Raw genomic sequence first — 20,947 nt, 5'->3', positions numbered from 1 at the left:
GATGCCTAAGCAGCAGCATTCTTCAAGATCAGCCCAGGGACAAATCTGCCAGGTGTCTTTGGCAAAGCAGTCCCAGGAGCTTCTAGCCAAGGCCAGGAAAAAGGTGGCTCTTACCTGCACATCACCTCATGCGTCAGCAGAACCCGGCACATTTCTGGATTCTTGTTCTGTCCCTCATAGGCTATGGGCTGTCAGAAAGGAAAGCATAGACAGGGTAGAGGCAAAGACAGGACTTTAGAACAAGTACAAAACTTGGTACACACACACACACACACACACACACACACACACACACACACACACACACACTCCCTGCCCCAGGGCTCTGGCACAGAACTAGAGCCTTTGCCTGATTAATATAGAAATCTGCCCCTTAGTTCTTAGCAAAGAGGAATACCCCAGTGAACTGAATCTTCCAATAACTGCTTGCTGTCTTCGGCCCTTTATTTACCACCACCACCCCCACCACCCAGCATTCCCCCACAGCATATGAAATGAGGAGAGAGGATTGTTTTCATTTTGTTTTGTTTGTTTCCCAGTGTGTACTTGAGGTGAGGTACTGTAAATCATGCTAGGGGCAGAAGTCATAGACAACCAGGAGAGCAGGGAGCCAATAGCAACTCCCTCAGGGTTCACCTGCTTGGTGACAGAGTCGATGAGCCTGACATAGAGGTCCTGTTCAGTGCGGACACCTGCAGGGAAGGAGACAGGCAGTGGTGGGCAATGACAGCAGGGACCCTCTCACATCCCAACCCCTTCCCTGCCCTCGAGCCAGCCTTTCAGGCCACAGACCCCTTAATGGAACTGACCTGGAGGGGGTCACCCCTCCATTGTCATCCCCAGCCAGAACCTGCACTCACTAGTCTACTGACTCTGGACACAGTAGGCAGTAGACAGCCCTACTCCCTGGCCGCTAGACGCCTGCCCACTATGTCACTTACCGTTGCTGTAAAGGAGCTGTAACTTGTAATGGGTGCCGTTGTTGGTCTTCTCGTTGCCTTGCTCCTAAAAATACAGAAACCCTTCATTCTTGGACTTTCTGGTACCCCCCCCTCCCCCGCCATGAGAGAAACAGGTCATGAACAATTCCCCCCACCCCGGCCCGGGCCAAAGTGCAAGGAGCATCTCCTGCCATTGGCCACCTTGGGAAATTTGTCAAGGCTTGTAGCCACTTGACCTTCACCAGCCCTTGTCTCTCACTCTTAAAAATGTCCTCATAAGTGCACCCCTGCCTCTGGGCAGTGATAACCAGACACCAACACCAACACTCTCTTTAAATAGTCCCCACCCCAATCCATCTGCCCTTAGCAAGCCCCTGAGCTTCTCTCTGAAGGGAGAAAAGTGAGCCGCCTCTCCTTTAGAAGGGCAGCATTAGTTCCGCAAAAATGTGAGTGACCAGGCCCAGAGCTCCCGGACCTTTAGCAACTGGCTAAAGGTTTCCCTTTGCATGGCTCAGGAGGCTGGGGCCCGCCACAGCTGTTGGGCATATATTGGTTTAGGTAAACAACCCTTCATTTCAGATCAAATCCAGCCCTCAAATCAGAGTTTAAGTTCAAAGGAGACCCTCCGTTGTTACGGGAGTAAAGGGTTTCAACGAGAAAGAAAGCGAGCCCTGGAAGGCTGGTCAGGGTTCCCACTGAAATGACAAACCTGCACCCGCTTGCCCTCTTCCTGCTGCCAGGTGAAAATAATAATAAAATAACCTGGAGACTGACAGTGGCAGTTGGTTATACTTTTTAAACTACGTTCTAAAGAACTTTTTCTCCGAGGTCAGTCGGTGGCCTGTCGCTACTACTGACCCGAAGACTAGACTAGACGCTCGCGCGCACTGCGGCACTGCCTGCCACAAGCAGTGCAGTGCCTGCCTGATTTCGGAGCAGGACCAGCCGAGTGGGGAGGCGTCCACTGAGTTAGAGGCTGAGGGTGAGAAGCCTCAATTTATCATCCCTCGTGATGCGAGCGGGAAAGTGTCGCAAGTGACAGATGGAATTCTTAGTGCTTTGCAGGGAGGGAGTTATTAGGCCTGGGAGGGGGGCGCCAGGGGTCTGCTTACTTTGTCGTTCTCCACAAAGTCCACGAAGGCCGTGCGCTCGATCTCCACCGGCTGTCCCTGCCTGTCGTAGAGCGCCAGCACAAAATGAAAGAAGTTGGATTTCCTCAAGTTAGAGGGAGGTTGCTTTTCAAAGTGGGCCCGGGACAGGGCCACTCCGCTGCACGGGAAGAGATGGGAAGGGGACAGGACACCGGGAAAGAGAGAAAGACAAGAGTGTTAGGCAGTTACTAACGTGCCCAAACCACAATGCAGAGAGGCCAAGAGGCCTACAACCCAGGCCCCAAGTACCTGAAACCTCCAGGTCCTTTACCATTCCCAGATTAAGAAGCACACTGTCTTAGACTTGTAATAGGCAGCTTGCTCCCACCACACAGTTAGTTATACAGCCTCCCAGAATTCTGTCACCAACGCGAAAGATCAGGGCTGCCAGATGAAGTCCTGAGAAACGCTTCTAAACCCCCAGACAACTGCCCCATCTTTTCCATCAGCCTGCTGCCAAACCTCAAAGCTGTGACACAGCTTGGGGGGGGGGGGTTGAGATTCTTTTGCATCTGAGCAAGTCACCCCTTTAATTCCTGTCTAATGAGTTACCAGATCTGTGACACAGCCTAAAAGATGGGAAACGAAGAGTCCAAATCTTGGTCCTCAGGCCTCACCCACGGTTTGGCTTACTCTACCAAAATTTGCATCTAGGACAGCGCCACTGCCACTGTAAAATCCCCACAGTCATTGCTAGGGAAAGCGGGTTAGGGACGAACACTTGCTACTTGAGGACTTCGCCCCCCAGAGCTGCTCCACGTGGAGAAGCCAAAGTGTTAGGAGGCAATCAGTGTCTTAGCCAGGGACCCGGGTGATCCGTGCTCAAGCGTTTTCTCCAAATTGCCTGACTGGGTAAAGGTGGACCCGGAGCCCTCCAGAGCGGTGAATGTGTACACGGAACCTCCATGTATACCTGTCTCCGTTATTGCCACATATAACTGAAAATCTTGTGGCGCTGGCAAACTGACAGATGTCAAGAGCCGCCTGGTGGCCCTAGGGTCTTCTGGGTTCTTGTGTCGGGCACGATCACCATTACTTTTTTTTGAAAGGTGTACATTTTTGGCTAGATTCTGACTGCCTGTTCAAACTTTAACAAGGTGCATTTTATTTCGGATCGGAAGACAAGAGCGTGGACAATGCCTTTAAGTCCCCCTAGGAGATGGATCACAGTGTGGATCTGCTGAGCTGCCTTGGTTTCCTCGGCTTGCCGCCGGGGCGAGTCCTCAGACCGCTGTTGAGAACCGCGGGCGCCGCTAGGTACCATCTGCTTCAGAGACAACTGAGCATCCCGGCGCCGGAGTGGTGGCAGTCGGGCACCGCAGCCGCCGCTTCAGTCACCCGGCGTGCGGCCTCTGCTTTGGCTCCTTCAAGGTTGGCAGTCAGTTCGCTCTACCCGGGACGCCAGGAGATGGAGCCTGGTTGGAAAGGGGGGAGGGTCATTTCTCGGTGTGAAGTCTATGTTAAAGGAGGCTGGCGCGGAGAGCGGAGGGAGAGATAGCAGTCGTGGGAGAAGTTTGTAGGCTCTTGAGAGACTAAGGGAGCAGCCTCTCGGAGACAGAGACACGAAGGCTACGAATTCCAGTTGAGAAGCGATGAGGAGAAGGAGGATTCCAGTGTCTTCATGGGATGGAACAGTAGACAAGACTTTACCATCCACAAACTTGAAGATTTGGAAACAAAACTCAACTTGAGGAGCCCGCAAAATTGGAAGCTGATCGGCTCTTCGGCTCAGGCGACGGATCTCCTTTTTCTTCTCTCCCTCGACTTCTCCTGTGCTTCGATCCTTCATCTTTAATTTCTCGCCCCCCTCGGTTTGTCGGGACCACTCTCTCTGACCCAGGACCCTCTTGCTTGCCTGTCCCCTATCCCAGAGCTCCCGGCAGCTTTGCCTTCCCCTGCAGCCGCTCAGGCCTTTCCGGATCCTCTCGCCGCCGCCACCATCTGGCCGCTGGGCTCCCAGAGTCTCGGAACCATCCAGAAAGATGTCGGAGGAAAGGCGCTCGCAGGCGGCGTGGAGAAACCTTGAAGTGGCCGGGAAGCCGGCTCCGCTGCTGTGCGGGCTGCCAGCTCGGGTCCTCACGCTCTGCTCCTCTAGACTCCATGAGTAAATGCTGAGGTATGACGCTGTAATGCTACTTTAAAATATTTCCCCCGCAAAGAATGGACTGTGGGAAGGAGTGAAGGAGAAACACCTATGACCTCGGTAGTTCAGAAACTCCAATGTTGGCTGCCGGAGGATTCCCCTGGCCTCAGCGACCTGCCCGCCCCCGGGAGAGCCCCAATGCGCATGGCCTGGAAGGACAGACGGGGACAGAGAGAAACAGAGGGAGAAGGGGAGAGGGACACATGGAGAGACAGACAGCCAGAGACTTCCAGAGCACAATGGCTCCAGTCTCATTACCTCTGAGCCGCGACATTGGCATCCACCACGCCGACGTTCCGGACCCAGGACCTGACCGAATCCATCTCGGCGCCCAGCGACTTTTCTTTCAGAGCTGGTCCTCTTCCTAGCGTATCTTGAATCCCAAACATTTAAAAAGTCTAATCCTCTACTGTCGCCTTAAAAGTGACTTTACGACAACACCGCCCCGACTTTCCAACGAGGGCAGCAAACGGTGTTCTCACAAGCAATCCGAGAAAGAGGGCAAGTGGCGAAGTTTGGGACCCTCTTGAAAAGCAATAATCAGCCCTTCCCTACACGCACGATGCAGTCAAAAGTTTGGGTTTTTATCCTCGGTGGCTTCAGATCTGCCGCCTCGGGACTTCCACCACCCTAGGTCGCCCGCATCCTTCCAGTTGCAGAGCTTTCTCCAAAAAGTGATCACAATTTAGAAGCATCACCTGTTCTGGGAAAAACAGGAGGAGATAGAAAGCTGCCTGATCTCTCCCCTTCCTCCTGGTCCCCCCTCCCTGCTCCTCCCCACCGTTCCAATATAGAAAAAAAAAAAAAAAATCCCCAACAGGATCAGTTGTAAGAGGAAGGGGAAGACCCGGAGCCTGGAGGAGGCGGTGGCTGAGAGCGCAGCGGAGCCGGGCTGCAGCCGCGCGCGGGCCCCATGAATGGTTACTACAACCCGGGCCGCGGGAGGCGGAGCCGAGGCCCGATAAGGAGCCTCATTTGCATGGACGCCCGGGATTGGCCGGCTCTGGGCAAGCCGGGCGGACGTTGTCCCCGCGGCGTTCTCCACGCTCCCGGTTGCCCGAAGTCCGGGAGGTGAAAGGCTACTGCAAGCTGTAGGAGCAGAGTCTGGGTCGGGACCCCCAGTGCTTGGCCTGCGTGGGAAGGGGGCCCCCAAATCCTGCACTGAAACAGAGTACCCGGATTCTGAGAGTTAGGAACATGATGGCTCTGTCTGATCCCGGGAGCAGGAAGCCTGAGCGGATTTGCCTCTAGGTGCAGTGTTTTTTTCGCCTGCGGGGGACCCAGCAGATTCATTCCCCGGGTTTGGATCTGTGTGCACGTTTGGCAGCAAGCAGAAAGTATGACCACCTGCACTCGCTTTATGCAAACACTTCCCCCAGGGCATCCATTTTCCTGAGCCGGTCCCAAGTCTCATAGAGTTCCAGGGTGACTCTCATTTCGCGTGAGGGCTACAAGTGTTAAAAGGAGAGGAGAGATGAAGGAAGGCAAGAGCGGAGTGTGGACGAGTGAGGCTCAAGTGCAGTTTAAATAAATATAATGCCGAGGGAAATGGTGGGGGAGCTAAGGAAAACAGTCCTGGGAGGGTGGTAGCACGCACCTTTGCAGATGGGAGAGGTTGCTGACAGCTTGGCAGGCTGAGAACTGCCGGGTGCAGTTTCGGGAACCTCCCTTGTATCTCCCTCCCCAATCCCTGAAGCCCAGGGAACCCTGCGGAGGAGACAAGAGGCGGCTGCGAGGGAGTCCAGGAAACTTTGTCCGCCTAGCGTTGTGGTCGCGAGGGTTGGTGGCCGGGAAGCGGCGGCAGCTCCACAAAATAGCTGAAACCCTAGACGCCTCGAGGTGCCTATTAAAAAAAAAAAATCCTCCTGGCTGGGTGTTATTTTCTTGCTTCTCTTTTTGTATTCTGATCTGCGCGTAGATCTGCTGTTGAAATCTAGAACGCCAGCGCGAAAACAGATTTGAAGACAATGAATGCAAATCTGTGCTCAAAGACCATCTGCCGTGGAGGAGACAATCAGCTGCGCCGCGGTTCGAGCGACTGCACCCGAGCCTCCCAGCCTCATTACATTCGGGAGACTTCCCTCCCCACTCAGAGCTCAGGTTTGAGTGTCAATTGAGTCCTGATCGGACCCCCTAGGTGTAGGTGAGCGTTCACAGATGAACTGCGAGAGTTAGCCGCTAGAGGACACAGCGCCTGGGGTGAGCGTTTGCCAGGATAGCGAACAGGAAGCTTGCTCTTTCAGAGACTGCGGCTCTTCACGGAAAGGGACCTGTTCACGTCACTTCACCTCAGGGGCAAACTGCGACTGCAAACTGCGCAGGCGGGATGGTGCTCCACTAGATCTGCTCTCGGTCTTTCGCAGAGACTCGCTTGGAAGCTGATGGAAGCGCGAGTCCTCTTTTCACATACTGATGTGGTGGTTTGGAGGGAAAGAGGCTGGAGTTCCTGGTGTACCCCAACGCCAGGCCCCTGGCTCGGCCTTCCTAGGTGGCTTAAAAGGGAGGAGGGGTGGCTTGCGGTGCAGTTGAGTATAAGAAAATGGAATGGCTGAGTTACATAAGTCAGTGGTCCAACAAAAGAAGAGGGAGATTAGGGAGAAACTGGTAGCGATAACATCCACTATTGCGCTTTCAGCTCCACGCTTCTCTGCTATGCGAAGATTTTACGAATAATTGCGACCCAGGAAAATCACCCAGAGCCTTCTAACCCCGCCTGCTCGTTTTTTTTTTTTTTTTTTTTTTTTTTTTTTTTGTAAATCTGCAGAATTTAAGTAATCCCTTCCCCTTGTCTTTCTTGTCCCAGCCCTGTCCTAGCTGGGCAAGGCCTCGGGTTCCTCCGTGGAGAGTATTACCAGCCAGTGAGCCCTCTGACGTGTGGATGAAGACTTGCTTTTGTTTTGCTTTGTTTTGTCTTAAGCTCCCCAAGGAAACTTTATCAGTTACACCTCGAAAGTGTAAGAGAAAGATGCCCAGAGCCCGAGGGGCTGCGGGGCAGCACTGGGCTCAAGCCTAGTCCGGACCTTGAGACCCCGGAGGCTCAGGGTTAAAGGGCAGCGCCAAGGTCGCTGACGCCTATTTTTTCACCAGTAGCAGCTGCCGCCCAAATTATACCCCTCAGGAAGCGAAAGAATTATTCCTTTCTCCCGGCTCCCGGCCGTCTTCTCCAAAGCATACCCTCGTCGGTGGCGACCCACCTCCCTCCTCTCGGGTGACAAGTTCAGGGTGGCGGTGCCCTTCTGGGAGATGGTTTGCCAGTACCTTGCCTCTAGATCTTTAAGCCCGAGGGACTCCAAGCCCTTAGTCGGCTGCGCTGAGGGAGCCCTTCATGCGGCCCCTCAGTCACTGAGACAACCTGCCGACCCGCAGCTCTGGGTCCCCTAGGGTGGCTAGCCCAGAGTCCAGAAGTTCCTTCTAGGTGGAGATGGCATTCCAGGCCGAGTGCGGAGGAGCAGTTGGCCTTGTGCCTAGTACTGCGAGGCTTGTGCGAGGTGGGCGCCTTTCTGTCCACAGCCTTGGCTCTGATTATGGTTGTGGGTGGAGGGAGGTCTTCGGGAGGGTGACAGCAGAATTGACCACCCGCGGCGAAGTAGCACCGAAGTAGCAGTGCTGGTGGCTGCAGCGCTCAGCAATCGTGGCGCCTAGAGGGTCTTTCCGCTCTCTTTCGCCCCCGGCTACCTGAGAATAGCCTACTTTAGTAACCTGCAAACACAAACTCCCGGCTAGAGCCCGACCCCGCAGAGTACCAAGCCTTCCTCCGCCCAAGGTTGGCGAGTCTTTTTCCATCCCCGAGAAAAATCCAGAACTCATAGTATTACTATTGCTCACGACCATCTAGTTACACAAACTGGGGAGGTGGTTTGGGCATTCCAGCTATTACTCTGTCACGGCCTTTGTTCACTCTCTAAAATACCAGACTCCAGGTTCGGATTTCCCTCTGCAGCTTTAAGACAGTGTGTTCAGTCTCTGGAATGGTTTTAAGGCCGGGTTGGTCTAGTATTGCCCAGTCCTATCATCCTGCGCCAGGGCCCTTCTCTATGTCAGAGGTTTGCGGAGGGCCCATCAGGCGTCAAAACATATCCCTCACCCCACGCCCCCCCCTCTCTCTCTCTCTCTCTCTCTCTCTCTCTCTCACACACACACACACACACACACACACACACACACACACACACACTCCGGTGTCTGCATCTATGCAGACCAAAGCACAGATCTGTATCATTCCTGGGGAATTTGATGAACTGAGACACTAGTATGGGCTATGTAAATTAAAAAGCCTCCACAGCCTGTCTTTGGACAAGCATTTTTCATTTGCCAGCTTTTGTTTTTATTTAAACTGGAATTTTTTATTTATTTGTCCAAATAGAGAAAAATGACTTTGCTCCATCTCAGACTCCTACTGAGTAATTAATCCACAATTCATAAATGACTTTTTAAAACTTCATTGACCCCCACACTAAATTACAAGCTGGACATTTTTTTCTACCAGAAACTATATTTGTATAGTACATAAGTAGTACATAAGTACAAATTCCCTAGAGAGGGGAAAGCAAAGAAATTACTTCATTTATAACTTCATGATAACTATCTCACACGTACACACCAAGAAATTTCCTTTAAGGACAGTTCGGTCAGACGGAGTTCAATTTTGTTTTGTTTTTAACACAGTGAAGCAGAGTCAAGCGGGACCGCATACAGAAATACTAAGGATATGGTGTAGAAAGTTTTATAGGCACACCCTGTGTGGTGCCCAAGTCAACTGGGTCCCTGCGATGTATTTATCCAAAATGAACTAAAAGAGCCTAATGCTTGTGGAAACTCCAGACAGTCTGGTCCCCCTCGACTTCATGTTCCTCTCCCACCCGCTACTTCACCCCTGCCTCATTGGTAGCGCCCTTAAGAAATCCGCTTCCTTCCCACTCACTCATTCCAAGAGATCGCAAAAAGCCCGGGAGCCAGAGTCGAGCCAAAGTGTGGAAAGGTAAAGAGGGACAATGCCAGCAGCAGCAACCGCTACAACAGCGGCATTTGGAACCCTGAGGTCATCTGCGCTGGACCCGTGGGCAGTGCGGAAACGGCTAAGGTCTGCGAGAGGACACAGGTGGACTGGCAGCTTCTACTCTAACTCTGAGACCCAACGTCTCTGGTGCTGGACAAGACCGGTCCTTGGGCCCACGCTTGAATAAACCTGCCTGGTTTCAGTCACTTCCAGGAACCTATGCACGAAGGCCGCGCATACTGTCCCGACTGTACTCAGGGCGTCCGGATCAGGCAGGGGGCAATTCACAAAGGTGGGACATTTACCAAGAAGTTGTGGGGTGCCGGGCACTATCGGAGCATTCCACCACTCGGTTTGACAAGAACCGTTTCAGCGTTTTTTGGGGGGAGGGGGTGCTCCCACGTCGCAGAGGAGCAAAATGAGCTTGGGGATGGCAAGTGACAGCTCCGCTGATAAGCAGAAAACAAACCCCTCTCATTGGTCTTCCATTTCCAAACAGGATAGGCAGTAGAAGGCCTTTCAAGAGGGAAAAGTTAAATGTGAGTCTTCTAACGTGTTTTCCCCCTCCTAGTTTCTCAACTCATCTGAGATAAGCAAAGAGACATTCTGAAATACACCCCCACCCCTTTTTCCTGGTGGTCCCCCTCCCCGCCGCCGCCAGCAGGCAGGGGAAAGCCCGCGGGACCTCTCAGCTCCCTTCCCGCTCCCGGCGGAGGTGTGAGCGATGTGTTGATTATTCATATTTTTGCCGAACGCACACTCCGCCGCGGCCGGCGCCGCCACATTTCACACGTATACTCACGTACACACTTGATACGCGCGCTCGCCGGGCACCGCAAACTCAGTGCTCAGTGCGAGGAGACTGCGCCCTCCCCCCCACCCAGGGGAGCCCTGCCTCTGAACCCGTGGGGGGTGACTGAAAGTACCCACTAGCCCTCCCCTCAAAAAAAAAAAAAAAACACTCTTGGCTTCCTGATCCAACTTTCTTCTCCATGATACACTTACCTTCCCAAATCATCAGTGTGTGTGTGTGTGTGTGTGTGTGTGTGTGTGTGTGTGTGTGTGTGTGTGTGTGTGTTTAGGGAGCAGCTACAAATATCACACCAGTTCGAATTTCAATCCAGCTGGCACTAGCGAGCTTCCCTTTCAACGTACACCCGCACACTGACACCTCCACCCACGCCACACACCTCGTAGTAGGAATGCAAATCAAGAAAAGGCTCTTGAGCTAAAAGAGTGGCTTGGAGCCACTCTAAGGATGGAGTCTCCCCGGTTTCTGCCCAGGGCCTCCCACTTTCCAAGACCCAGGTCCTTTGCTTCTGGAGGTCCAAGATGCACTCGCATAAACTTCACAACCAGCTGAGAAAACAAATCTTTCCCTAGTCTGGGCAGCTTAGACCCAGCCTCTCAGCAGAGGTGACACAATTCCATTTAAACTGATCTAAAGGAGCACGAACAAGACCAGGAGATCACCAAGTTCGCAAAGTCCCAGGCTAGAGAAACTCGTAGACCTGTGTTTAGGGCAATGCGCGCCACGCCTCATAGGGGGCGCTGGACTATCGACTGAGAAACTCACTTCCCAAACTCGGCTCAGTACTAACCCCACCTCCCCGCGGGGTGGAGGGGAGAGAAGAGACGGGCGGGGAGAAAGGCCCGTTATTACAGTCGTCCCTACTGTGGTACCAGGCAGTGGAGAAAAAAAATCAGCTTTTTTGTCTCTAGTTAAGAACTGGCACGTGACCTAACTCCTCTAAATCTGAACTTCATAGTGGAAAAATGGGAGTGTGAGTTCCCCAGAGCTTCGTTTGCTTTATAGTCCCAAGATAGCTTAGAAAGCATCCTGCACATAGTAGGTATTCACTAAATGCTTCCCTCCCGCTCTCATCTGCATGTGTATAACGCATGTGAGTTCAGCATTGGCTCAGCGCACACACTGTGTCCTCGAGAGTCCCTTGCCCACAAGTGCTCTCCCACCCCAACCGCGCGGCATCCTGGGATCTGCCTTACTCCCCTGAACCTTCTTTGGCCTGGTCTGGGTGCGGGTTCGCGCAATGGACTCTATAATTGTCTTAAACATGGAATTCTATCCAGGAAAGCGCTTTGGAACCTGTTCGGTGCCTGCAGGTGACAGAAAGCCCAGAAGGCAACCAAGCGGTTGCGTCTCCCAGGGAGAGAATACGCAGGTTTTGCTGCGTTGTCCAGTCACCATTGGCAAGTCACAGGCAGACCCGGAGCGGGACCGCTGCAGCAGGTGATGGTAGGTTGGGGATGAGGGTGAGAATTCCCTGGGGAATTGCAGGAACCAGCGAGGGGCTCTGGATGGCCCTTCGGTTCTGTGACCGGAAGTTGGTGACAAATACCAATCAGTTAGCGGCTCTGGCAGAGGTCGAGGGACTATATCTCTTGAAGTTACTCAAGGCTGGGTCTCCTAAGAAACAGCTCCCGACGCAACAGCACTTTCTACTATCCGCTTTAAATGAGGAACACGTGAAGGGCTTGAAAACCCAACCCAAGTGAGAGTGCAGGCAGGAAGGAGTGTGGGAGTTGAAGGGTAGGGTTTACAAATTAAAGTTACCAAAACTCCCCTTTTAAGTGCACTTTTGATGCAAGGCAAGGAGTGTTCACTGCAGAAATATATAAACAAAAGTAGCAAAAGAAATGAGTAACCATTTATAACTACCGTTAACATTTGAGCACATTTCTCCCAGTCTTTCTTTTAAAATTTTTATGTGTATGAGTGCTTTGCCTGCATATATTCTGTGCACCATGTGTGTGTGTGTGTGGAGCCTGGGGAGGCGGGAAGAGGATGTTGGATCCCTGGAACTGGAGTTACAGACAGTTGTGAGCTACCATGTGGGTCCTGGGGATTGAACCTGGATCCTCTGGAAGAGCAAACACTGCTCTTAACCACTGAGCCATCTCTCCCTAACCCACAGTCTGCCTTTTCTGCATCGTCCTATTAATTATAAATGGAAGCGTACATTATACACTGCACTGTAATCTTTTGGTTTGTCTAATACAGCACAGTTTCTAACACCATTGAATAGATTCTGCAGTAACATTTAGCTCTGCTATGTCATCTTGTTACATGCTCCATAACTGTTTAGCCAATGTGCTACTGAACAGTTCATTTGTTTCTGATTCTCCATGAGACAAAATGCTGTAAGGAATATCTCAGTCGCTGTACATTTCTACAGAACTATGATTCTTTCCTGATGGGAAAGTCCTTGGGCTGGGTGTGGTGGTGTACACCTTACATCCCAGCACATGGGAGGCAGAGGCAGGCAGATGTCTATGAGTTCAAGGCCAGCCTGGTCTACAGAGTGAGTTCCAGGACAGCCAGGGCTACACAGAGAAACCCTGTCTCAAAAAAACAAAAAGAGAAAGTCCTTGAAGTCAGAGTGGGGGCCTGGCTTACTTAGCAGTACAGAGTACTGGCTGCTCTGCTGGAGGCCCCTCCTTCAGTTCTCAGCACCCATGTGACAGCTTGCAACCAACTGAAACTACAGTTCCAGGGAGTGGTATGGCTGGAACCTCCTCTTGCTCCTACACACTTATGGTGTACATAAAGTCATGCAGTTAAACACATGGACACATGAAATTCTATAAGTAAACAAAAACAAACAAACACATACATACCTCCTGGAAGCCAATTGCAAAATCGAAGTCTATGTATTTTTCAAATGTCTTTTATATGTGTGGAAACTTTGCCTGCATACATTTGCCTGTGCCCATATGCCTGGTGTCCCAGGAGGCCACAAGGGGGCATAAGACCCCATAGAAGTAAAGTTACAGATGGTTGTGGGTCACTGTGTAGGTGCTGCTGCTAGCAACTGAACCAAGGTCCTCTGCAAGGGTACTCAGTGCTCTTTTTTTTTTTTTAAAAAAGATTTTATTTATTATGTGTACACTGTTCTGCCTGCATGTATTCCTGAAGGCCAGAGGAAGGCACCAGATCTCACTACAGTTGGGTTTGAGCCACCATGTGACCTTTGGAAGGTTAGCCAGTGCTCTTAATCACTGAGCCACCACTCCAGCCCCCCTACTCAGTGCCCTTAACTGCTGAGTCATCTCTGTAGCCCTCTATATTTTCTTTAGGTAAGCAAAACTTTCACATATGGCAGGGAATGTTTCCTAAATTGTATGTTTATTTGATTATATGATTACCTCCGATTACAGATCATGAGCTCACAGCAGCTGTGGTGGCCTGAACAAGACCTGCACAAGATCAAGCCAATCAGTGCTCTAGTTCAGAGCAAGGGAAGAAGTCACAAACCCCCATCCCCCAAGGGACTGGGTAGTGATAGTTGATGGCTCCTAGTGGTAGAGTCAGGTTTTAAAGCATGTGGCCCCCTGTGGGTCAAATCGGCTCTAGTGGATGACTCCACACCCATGAATACATAGGCAGCATAAATTGGGTTTCCCAGGCTATTAAAAATAATAAAAAGGCAGAGCAGTGGTGGCCCACATCTTTAGTCCCAGCACTAGGGAGGTGGATTTCTGTGGGTTCGAAGCCAGCCTGGTCTACAGAGTGAGCTCCAGGACAGCCAGGGCTACACAGAAAAACCCTGTCTTGAAAAACAAAATAACAATAATAGTAATAAAAAATTTAAAAGAGGACACAAAGTTGGGAAGGGGTGGATCTGGGAGGAGTTAGGGAGAAAAGTGGGAGGTAAGTATGATCAAAGTATATTGCAAGAAGTTCTTACAGTTTCTTACAGAAGAATTAGCAAAAATACTGTATGTTTAAAAGGAAATACCATCCATTTTGCTTTTCTTTCTTCCTGTTTCTGTGGATTATAAAGACTAAGAAGGATCCGGAGCTAAAGTCAGCCAAACTAGAGCACTTGAATTTACCAACTGTAAGTTCATGCTTATGATGGGTAAATGCAAAGGAAAGTGCCCACTTTTTATCCAGGCCCCTGTGCTCTGATTCTGTGTTGGCATCCCCCAAACAGACACTTATCCCATGTATTCCACTCTGAGAACAGCCCGCAGTCAGTGCATGGCTCACACCCAAGCCAACTGACAACTGATCCTATTTCCCCGAGTCCCACAGCTTACTCCACACTCATTGGTGACTCCCACTGGTACCAGGGTACCTTTCCATCTGAAAATAAAAGGCATAAAATAAATGCCAAGGAAACACCTGTCTAAGAAGACCCTTCCCTCAACCCAGTTGCACCTGTAATATATCTTAAAGAATTCCCTTAAGCTTTATTGTATGAGAATGGCACCTTTCTCTAGTTTCCAGGAATAACGTTTATTATTAGAATATTCTTTTTCAATTTCAATAGGAATTTGGAGCATGGGGTCAGAGGATTGGAATCTCATTCAATTTTGTGTTCCAGGCCCCTAGTAAAAATGCTACAAAGTGTAAAGAATGTGAACATGATTGAGAGAACATGGATTAGTAAGATGCTCACAGAACTTATGGTCTAAATCAAGATCCTTTTGAGAATGAAAAGAAAGGGGTGTTAACCAGATAAAACAGGAGCAAAATCTATTGTCTTTAGGAAACTGGCATGTGTGAGCTACCCTCTACCTAAAGGAAGTGAGAAAGGAGAAAGAAAGGGAGGGGCCATGGGATGAAATTTGATGTGTCTTGATTGGCTGGGAAACTCAATCTGAGATAGCAAAATGCATTGAAAAGCTATAGGGAGATGACCAACAAATAAGAGCAGGTGAGGGCTGGGGGATACAGCTCAGCTGGGAGAGTGGCTGCCTGGTGTGCATGACACCCTGGGCTAAATCTCTATCTGGCACACATGAACTGAGTTTGGTCACTCATACCTGTAATCCCAGCACTTAAGAGAAAGAGGCATGATTAGGAAAGTTCAAGGTCATTCTCCACCACATAGTGAGGTTGAGGGTATTCTGGGATACGTGAGACCCGTGGCAGCAAGGTCTAGGCAGCTGGCTGATCACATTTCAAAAGCACACGAAAAGCATGGTGAACAGAAAGTGGGACAAGGCCATAAATTCTCAAAGCCCACCCACAATTTTGTACTTAGTCGGCTGTACCACGTAGCTTTCTTTTCCTTCAGTATTGGCCAAGTGAAAATATCCAAGGCTGGGCAAGAGAGTGGGGGAACAACAAGGCAAACCCATCCATAGTACATTCCGATACAAAAGCTGTTTCCATGAAAGAGGTAGATAATAAGCATTTTTAATGAGTTACACCTTGTGAGGTGTGTTTTACTCAGGGTTCTTTAGAGTAACAGAATTCATAGAATGGATCCTTTAGAGAGAGAGAGATAAAGGGGATTTATTGGAACAGCTTATGGCATTATTGGAATGACTTGCAGTCTAGCTAATCCAACGATGGGTGGCAGTAAACAGAAAGTCTAGGAACCCAGTAGTTGCTCAGTCCACAAAGCTAGTTGTCTTCAGGATACGCTGGAACCCTGAAGAAGTAAGCACTAATGCCAGCGAAGGATGTGCTAGCAAGCAAGGACAAGAAAACGAAGAGCAAAAGCTTCCTTCTTCCATGTCCTTACATATGCTGCCAGGAGAGGGTGTGGCCCATGCAAGGTGGTGGTGCACATCTTTAATCCCAGCACTTGGGCGGCAGAGGCAGGTGGATCTCTGTGAGTATGAAGTCAGACTGGTCTACAAATCTACACAGAAAAACACATCAAAAAAAAAAAAGAAAGAAAAGAAAGAAAGAAAGAAAGAAAGAAAGGAAGGAAGGAAGGAAGGAAGGAAGGAAGGAAGGAAGAAAGAAAGAAAGAAAGAAAGAAAGAAAGAAAGAAAGAAAGAAAGAAAGAAAGAAAGAAAGGAAAAGGTATGACCCAGATTAAAGTCAGGTGTCTGCCCATCTCAAGATCCAGATCAAAAGTGTGTCTTCCTGCCTCAAAGCTCTGGACTAAAAATGGATTCATCCACTTTAAACCAAGCAAAAACTGTCACAGGTGTACCCTCCATTTCTGGACTGTAGTTCATTTCAGAAGAGTAGCCACCACAGATGGTGACTCTTGACTTAGCTTGATGAACTTCAGAATCACTGAGCGTGTGTGGAAGAGATTTCCTAGATTTGGGAAATTGAGAAAGGAAGACCCACGCTAAATGTGGGCAGCACAATTCTATAGGCTGGGGTCACAGGACACATAAGAAGGAGAGAGAAGCTCAGCAGCAGCATTCATCTCTCCCTGCTTCCTGACAGGATACAACCAGCTGCCTCACACTTGCAGCACCCTGCCTTCTCCACCATGGTGGACTGTATCCCCTAGAAGCGTGAGCCAACACAAACCCTTTCTTAAGTTGCTTTGGGTCATATTTTGTCACAAAAGACAAGTAACTTATGCACACTTACAACACCTGAAGACTACACAAAGAACTTAAGTCTGCACTACCCAGTTCATAAAGAGGCAGGAAGATAAGAGCAAGGGTGACCATTGAGCCGGCAGTGAAGCTATGATGCCCAGCGTGGCTCGCAGCGCCCATATGTGGCTCTGAGCACTCAAAGATGGCTAGTATAGCTGGGAAAGTGAAGCTTCAACCTCATCTCAGATTAATCCCTTTCAATTTAAATACCCATTTAAATATTCAGTGGGACTTCCCTGAGTAAGAAAAGAATGATCAGAAGCACCAGAGTTGCTCATATTTGAGTCTCCTAGCATTGCACTTCAGGCAGGTTGAACAAGGGCATAGTCTGTCTTCTAGGTAGACATAAAAAAAAAGATACACTGACTCCTGGAGAATTGTTAGGTAGTTGGCAAGCGAAATGTGCCTCTAATTTCTGACAACTAGCTCTGGGCTTTCACCACAATATCCATCTATTAACAATGACAATAATACATTAATGGCATAATTAATATTGTGAACCATGCACAAGGAAGCCCTTTGCATCTGTTGCTTGCTGCACCCCACATTCTGGCACTATAGGAAAATAATGCCACAGATAAGACACATGGGGCAAGGCAAGCAGGGTAAATATCCCCCCCACAATGCTGTCTGAAACAACCATTATACTCCATTTACATTTTATAATTAAGGTAAAGCTAAATTGTGCAGGAGCAGGGTAAATATTAAATGCTAATTTCACCTAAAACTTCCAAATAGTTTGTGTGATCTTGATCTGTCTCATGAACCACCACTTTCCCACACTGTTTTATCCTTGAAATGGCTACACTCATTTCTCAACCATATGTTTTTAAAGGTGATCACACCCATTTTTATGTATAACTTCAAAGAAAAATTTTATTCTGACAAATGTATCACAAAATTGTGTGTGTGTGTATGAGAGAGAGAGACAGAGAGAGAGAGAGAGAGAGAGAGAGAGAGAGAGAGAGAGAGAGAACCATGCACATATGGGTAATATTAATTGGATTCAGGGGGTCATTAATTTTTTAAAAAAATCATGAATTTGGGAGAAAGGTGATGTGGAGGCCATATATAAACACATACACAATACCACATACACACCATCCATGTGTGTTTTCAAATGTACATGAGACATGTGTGTGCACACATACCTATGTGCATACATAATTCTGAGGGTTCAGTCCTCTCAGAGAACTGAGATCGGAACCATCAGCACACCACAGAACCCGCCACCTCTCTGTCCAGGAATCTCTGCGCTGAAGCCAAGTTCTACTCCAAACAGGACTTTGTGAGATTTGCAAAACTTTCCACTCTGTTGCCAAGCAGAGTCTTGCATTAGACAGATAGCAGGGATAGATATTGTTGTCACATCCCAGTGAACCTACACGTCCAGAGTATGAAGTGTTGTCCGTGCCCAGTCCCTTTCCACACAGTCCTTGGTGAAGAGCCTTTGGCACAGCCAGCCCAGTAGTAGGAGGGGTGGTTGTCTATTCTGCTGTCCACAGATTGAGCCACCACTCTCTTGGACTGTTGCTCCTCAAACACTGAACCTCAGATATCAAGTGATCCCCCTCTGCAACTCCCTGAGACAGGTCAGTGCTATTAACCCTATTTTAAAGGGGAGGGGGGAAGCCTTCAAGAGGTCAAATGCTACTCTCCAGGTCACCCAGCATGTGTGGGAAGTGCTAATTAGCCCCAGCCTGTCTGTTGGGTAGCTTGCCATGCAGGACTCCAGGGAGCATTATCTATGTCTTAGAATAGAGATTTCTAGAAGCTACAGATGGACATGAGCAGTAGCCAAAAATCTTCACTGCTGTGTGTAACCCTCCCCACCAATGACCTCCCACCATCAACTCCACCTCCCTCTGTTACATACATCTCAGAGTAAACTAAAGACTGACAGCTACAGAAAGGAAAGTCACACTTCTACTACTCAAACATAGCTAGGTTCCAACTCACCAAAAAATTGTATCCATGGGACCCTTGGGCATCATGAGCCAGGGTCCAACGGAACTGTGTTATAGTCTTTCTCAACTTTTCTCACTGTGTTAGGATGTACACATGTCCCAGCTATAGCTCACGCAAGAGATGGCAGATGCTGCCACCTGTAGCATACCCCTCTCCCTCTGTCTCTAGGTACCTGCTGGAGAGGAAAGGAAAGGGCACCAGGCTGAGGCACACAAGCTAACAAAACTCAATTCAGAAGATAGTGTGCCTCAGCCACATATAGGTGACTGGTTTTCCCAGGGAAGTTGATGGCCACCAATGTGGCATGCGTTTTCTGGTAACAGGGCATCCTGGGAAGAAGGCCAGATCCTTGGTGTACCCTGCAGAGCTTGCAAATTTCATCTGCCAAGACACATGCATTTGCCAAATCCAAGTCACTCTTGCCAATTTTAGAGGTTCCCAAACTTGTAGAGATGCAGGGCCTCTCAGTGTAGATCAAAAGGAACACACAAGAATCACCCACAGAAAGATTCTATGTCTCCTGGTAGGTGGTGTGTTCCTGTCCTGAAGCCGCTCTCAAATAAACACACTGAGGCTTATATTAATTATAAATGCCCAGCCAAAAGTTTGGACTTATTACTAAACAGCTCTTACATTTTGAATTAACCCATATTCCTTATTTAGGATCTGCCACATGGAGGTACCTTTATTTGCATGGCACGTTCATCTCCTGCTCCCTCTGCATCTGGCTGGCGACTCCTGTGACTCCGCCCTTCCTCATCCCATCATTCTCAGTCTGGCTTTCCTGCCTAACTTTATCCTGCTCAGCTGTTGAACAGTCATCTTGCTTATTAAACCGATCATTTGGACATTCACACAGTGTACAGAAAGATGATTCCATGGCATACCCCTGTCCTCAACACCACCCTTCTGAGCTGCCCTGATCTTTCAATCTACATCCTTGTGAGGGTGTCAGAGAATGGCAGGCCAGAGGGAGCAGGGGACCACAGATCACTGACTCTCCAACACTCCAACATGCCTTCTATGTTAGTCTTCAAGAGCTGCGGGTACGACATTTACACACTGGGGACTTCAATGATAGACATTTGTTTTCTTAGTCTAAGCCAGGGTGTCACCAGGTAGTGTCTCTTGAGGCCTGTCCCTAAAGTTGGTAGGTGCCACCTTCTTGCTCAGTCCTCATGCGGTCTACCCTTTGTGCACACACATTCTGGGTGCCTATCCTGTGGGCAACTCACTGTTCTGATAAGGCTACTGCTTCAGTTAAGTTTGCTACTGCAGTGAAGCGACACCATGACCATGGCAACTCTTAGACATTTAACTTGGGTGGCTTGCTTACAGTTCAAAGGTTTAGTCCATTATCATGGCACAACACGGTGGGGTGAAGGCAGACATTGGGGCTGGAGAAGTAGCTGAGAGTCCTATGTCTTGACTCGCAGGCAACAGGAAATGAACTGTCTCACTGGGCATGACTTGAGCATACATGAGACCTCAAAACCCACCTCCAAAGTGACTCACCTCTAACAAGACCACACGTACTCCAACAAGGCCACACCTCTTAATAGCATCCCTCCCTACAGGGGCCATTTTCTTTCAAACCACCACAGATTCATATCACACTGGGTTAGGGTCCACCTTGAAGACTTCACCCTGCTCTAATCACTTCATTATAAACCCTTTTCAGACATGGTCACATACAAGGGCTGGGAACAGGACACAATTCAGTCCATAATAACACGTTTTTGAGAGTCTTGATTGTCTACAGCTTGTTCCAAATGAAACCAAAAGTCTCTTTTGCCAGCCTTTCCTGCAATGGGGGCTGGACTCAGTTTATGGGTTCTGCCAAATCTCACACTCTGGGCTTGGGATCTGGAGCTCATGAGGAGAGGGCAGAAGCTGGTGAGTTTCCTCTGTTCTGTGTCTGTGGCAGCATGCCAGGAGCAACCACACCAAAGGGGGTGAGGGCTGGCAGCAGTGGCCTTGACCTTGGGCAGAGCATTGGGGCTCAAAGCAATGCCATTCAGGGGCAGCCATGGAGGTTCCCACAGTGAGGTTTGGGGTCTGGTTCCTGGGTGCTAAGCCACCAACCAATTCCTCTAGCCCCGCTGAAGTCTGCCAGCTCCTGATACAAACACAAACCTTTGATAAGTTCCTCTTCCTCTCATAGCAACAGAAGTCAGTTCTTTTCTTTCTTTCATTGCTTCTTCTTTCCTTATTTCTCTCTTTCCTTCTTTCTTGTTCTCTTTCCCTCTTCTTTTCTCCCTCCCCTCTCTTTCCTTCGTTTTTGTTGTTGTTGTTTGTGGTACTGGATTTTGAAGCCAGGACCACAAGTATACTAGGTAAATGCTGTATCACTCAGCTACATCCCTAACTAGACCCAGTTTCTGTTGCTTGAAGCTTAAGGATCCTGACTCACACAGCAAGG

The 20,947-nt window shown here is 49.4% G+C and overlaps 1 protein-coding gene across 2 annotated transcripts in view; it reads right to left on the bottom strand.

The window, feature by feature from the left end:
* Nucleotides 1–5,139, bottom strand: part of Ebf2 (EBF transcription factor 2) — a 196,473-nt gene extending 191,334 nt beyond the window's left edge. The window contains exons 1-5 of one of the 2 annotated variants that reach the window (XM_035452552.1): nt 4,494–5,139; nt 2,054–2,210; nt 942–1,005; nt 637–692; nt 115–188 (exon numbers count right to left, since the gene is read on the bottom strand). In XM_035452552.1, the coding sequence (XP_035308443.1) occupies nt 115–188; nt 637–692; nt 942–1,005; nt 2,054–2,210; nt 4,494–4,624 (482 nt within the window). In that variant the 5' untranslated portion in view covers nt 4,625–5,139. The remainder of the gene's footprint in view (nt 1–114; nt 189–636; nt 693–941; nt 1,006–2,053; nt 2,211–4,493) is intronic. The other variant, XM_027390269.2, reaches the window with a different exon arrangement.
* Nucleotides 5,140–20,947: the final 15,808 nt, after the last annotated feature.

This window comes from Cricetulus griseus, assembly GCF_003668045.3.
Source record: "Cricetulus griseus strain 17A/GY chromosome 1 unlocalized genomic scaffold, alternate assembly CriGri-PICRH-1.0 chr1_1, whole genome shotgun sequence".
Classification (NCBI taxonomy): Eukaryota; Metazoa; Chordata; class Mammalia; order Rodentia; family Cricetidae; genus Cricetulus; species Cricetulus griseus.
This window is presented reverse-complemented; position numbering and strand designations above follow the sequence as displayed.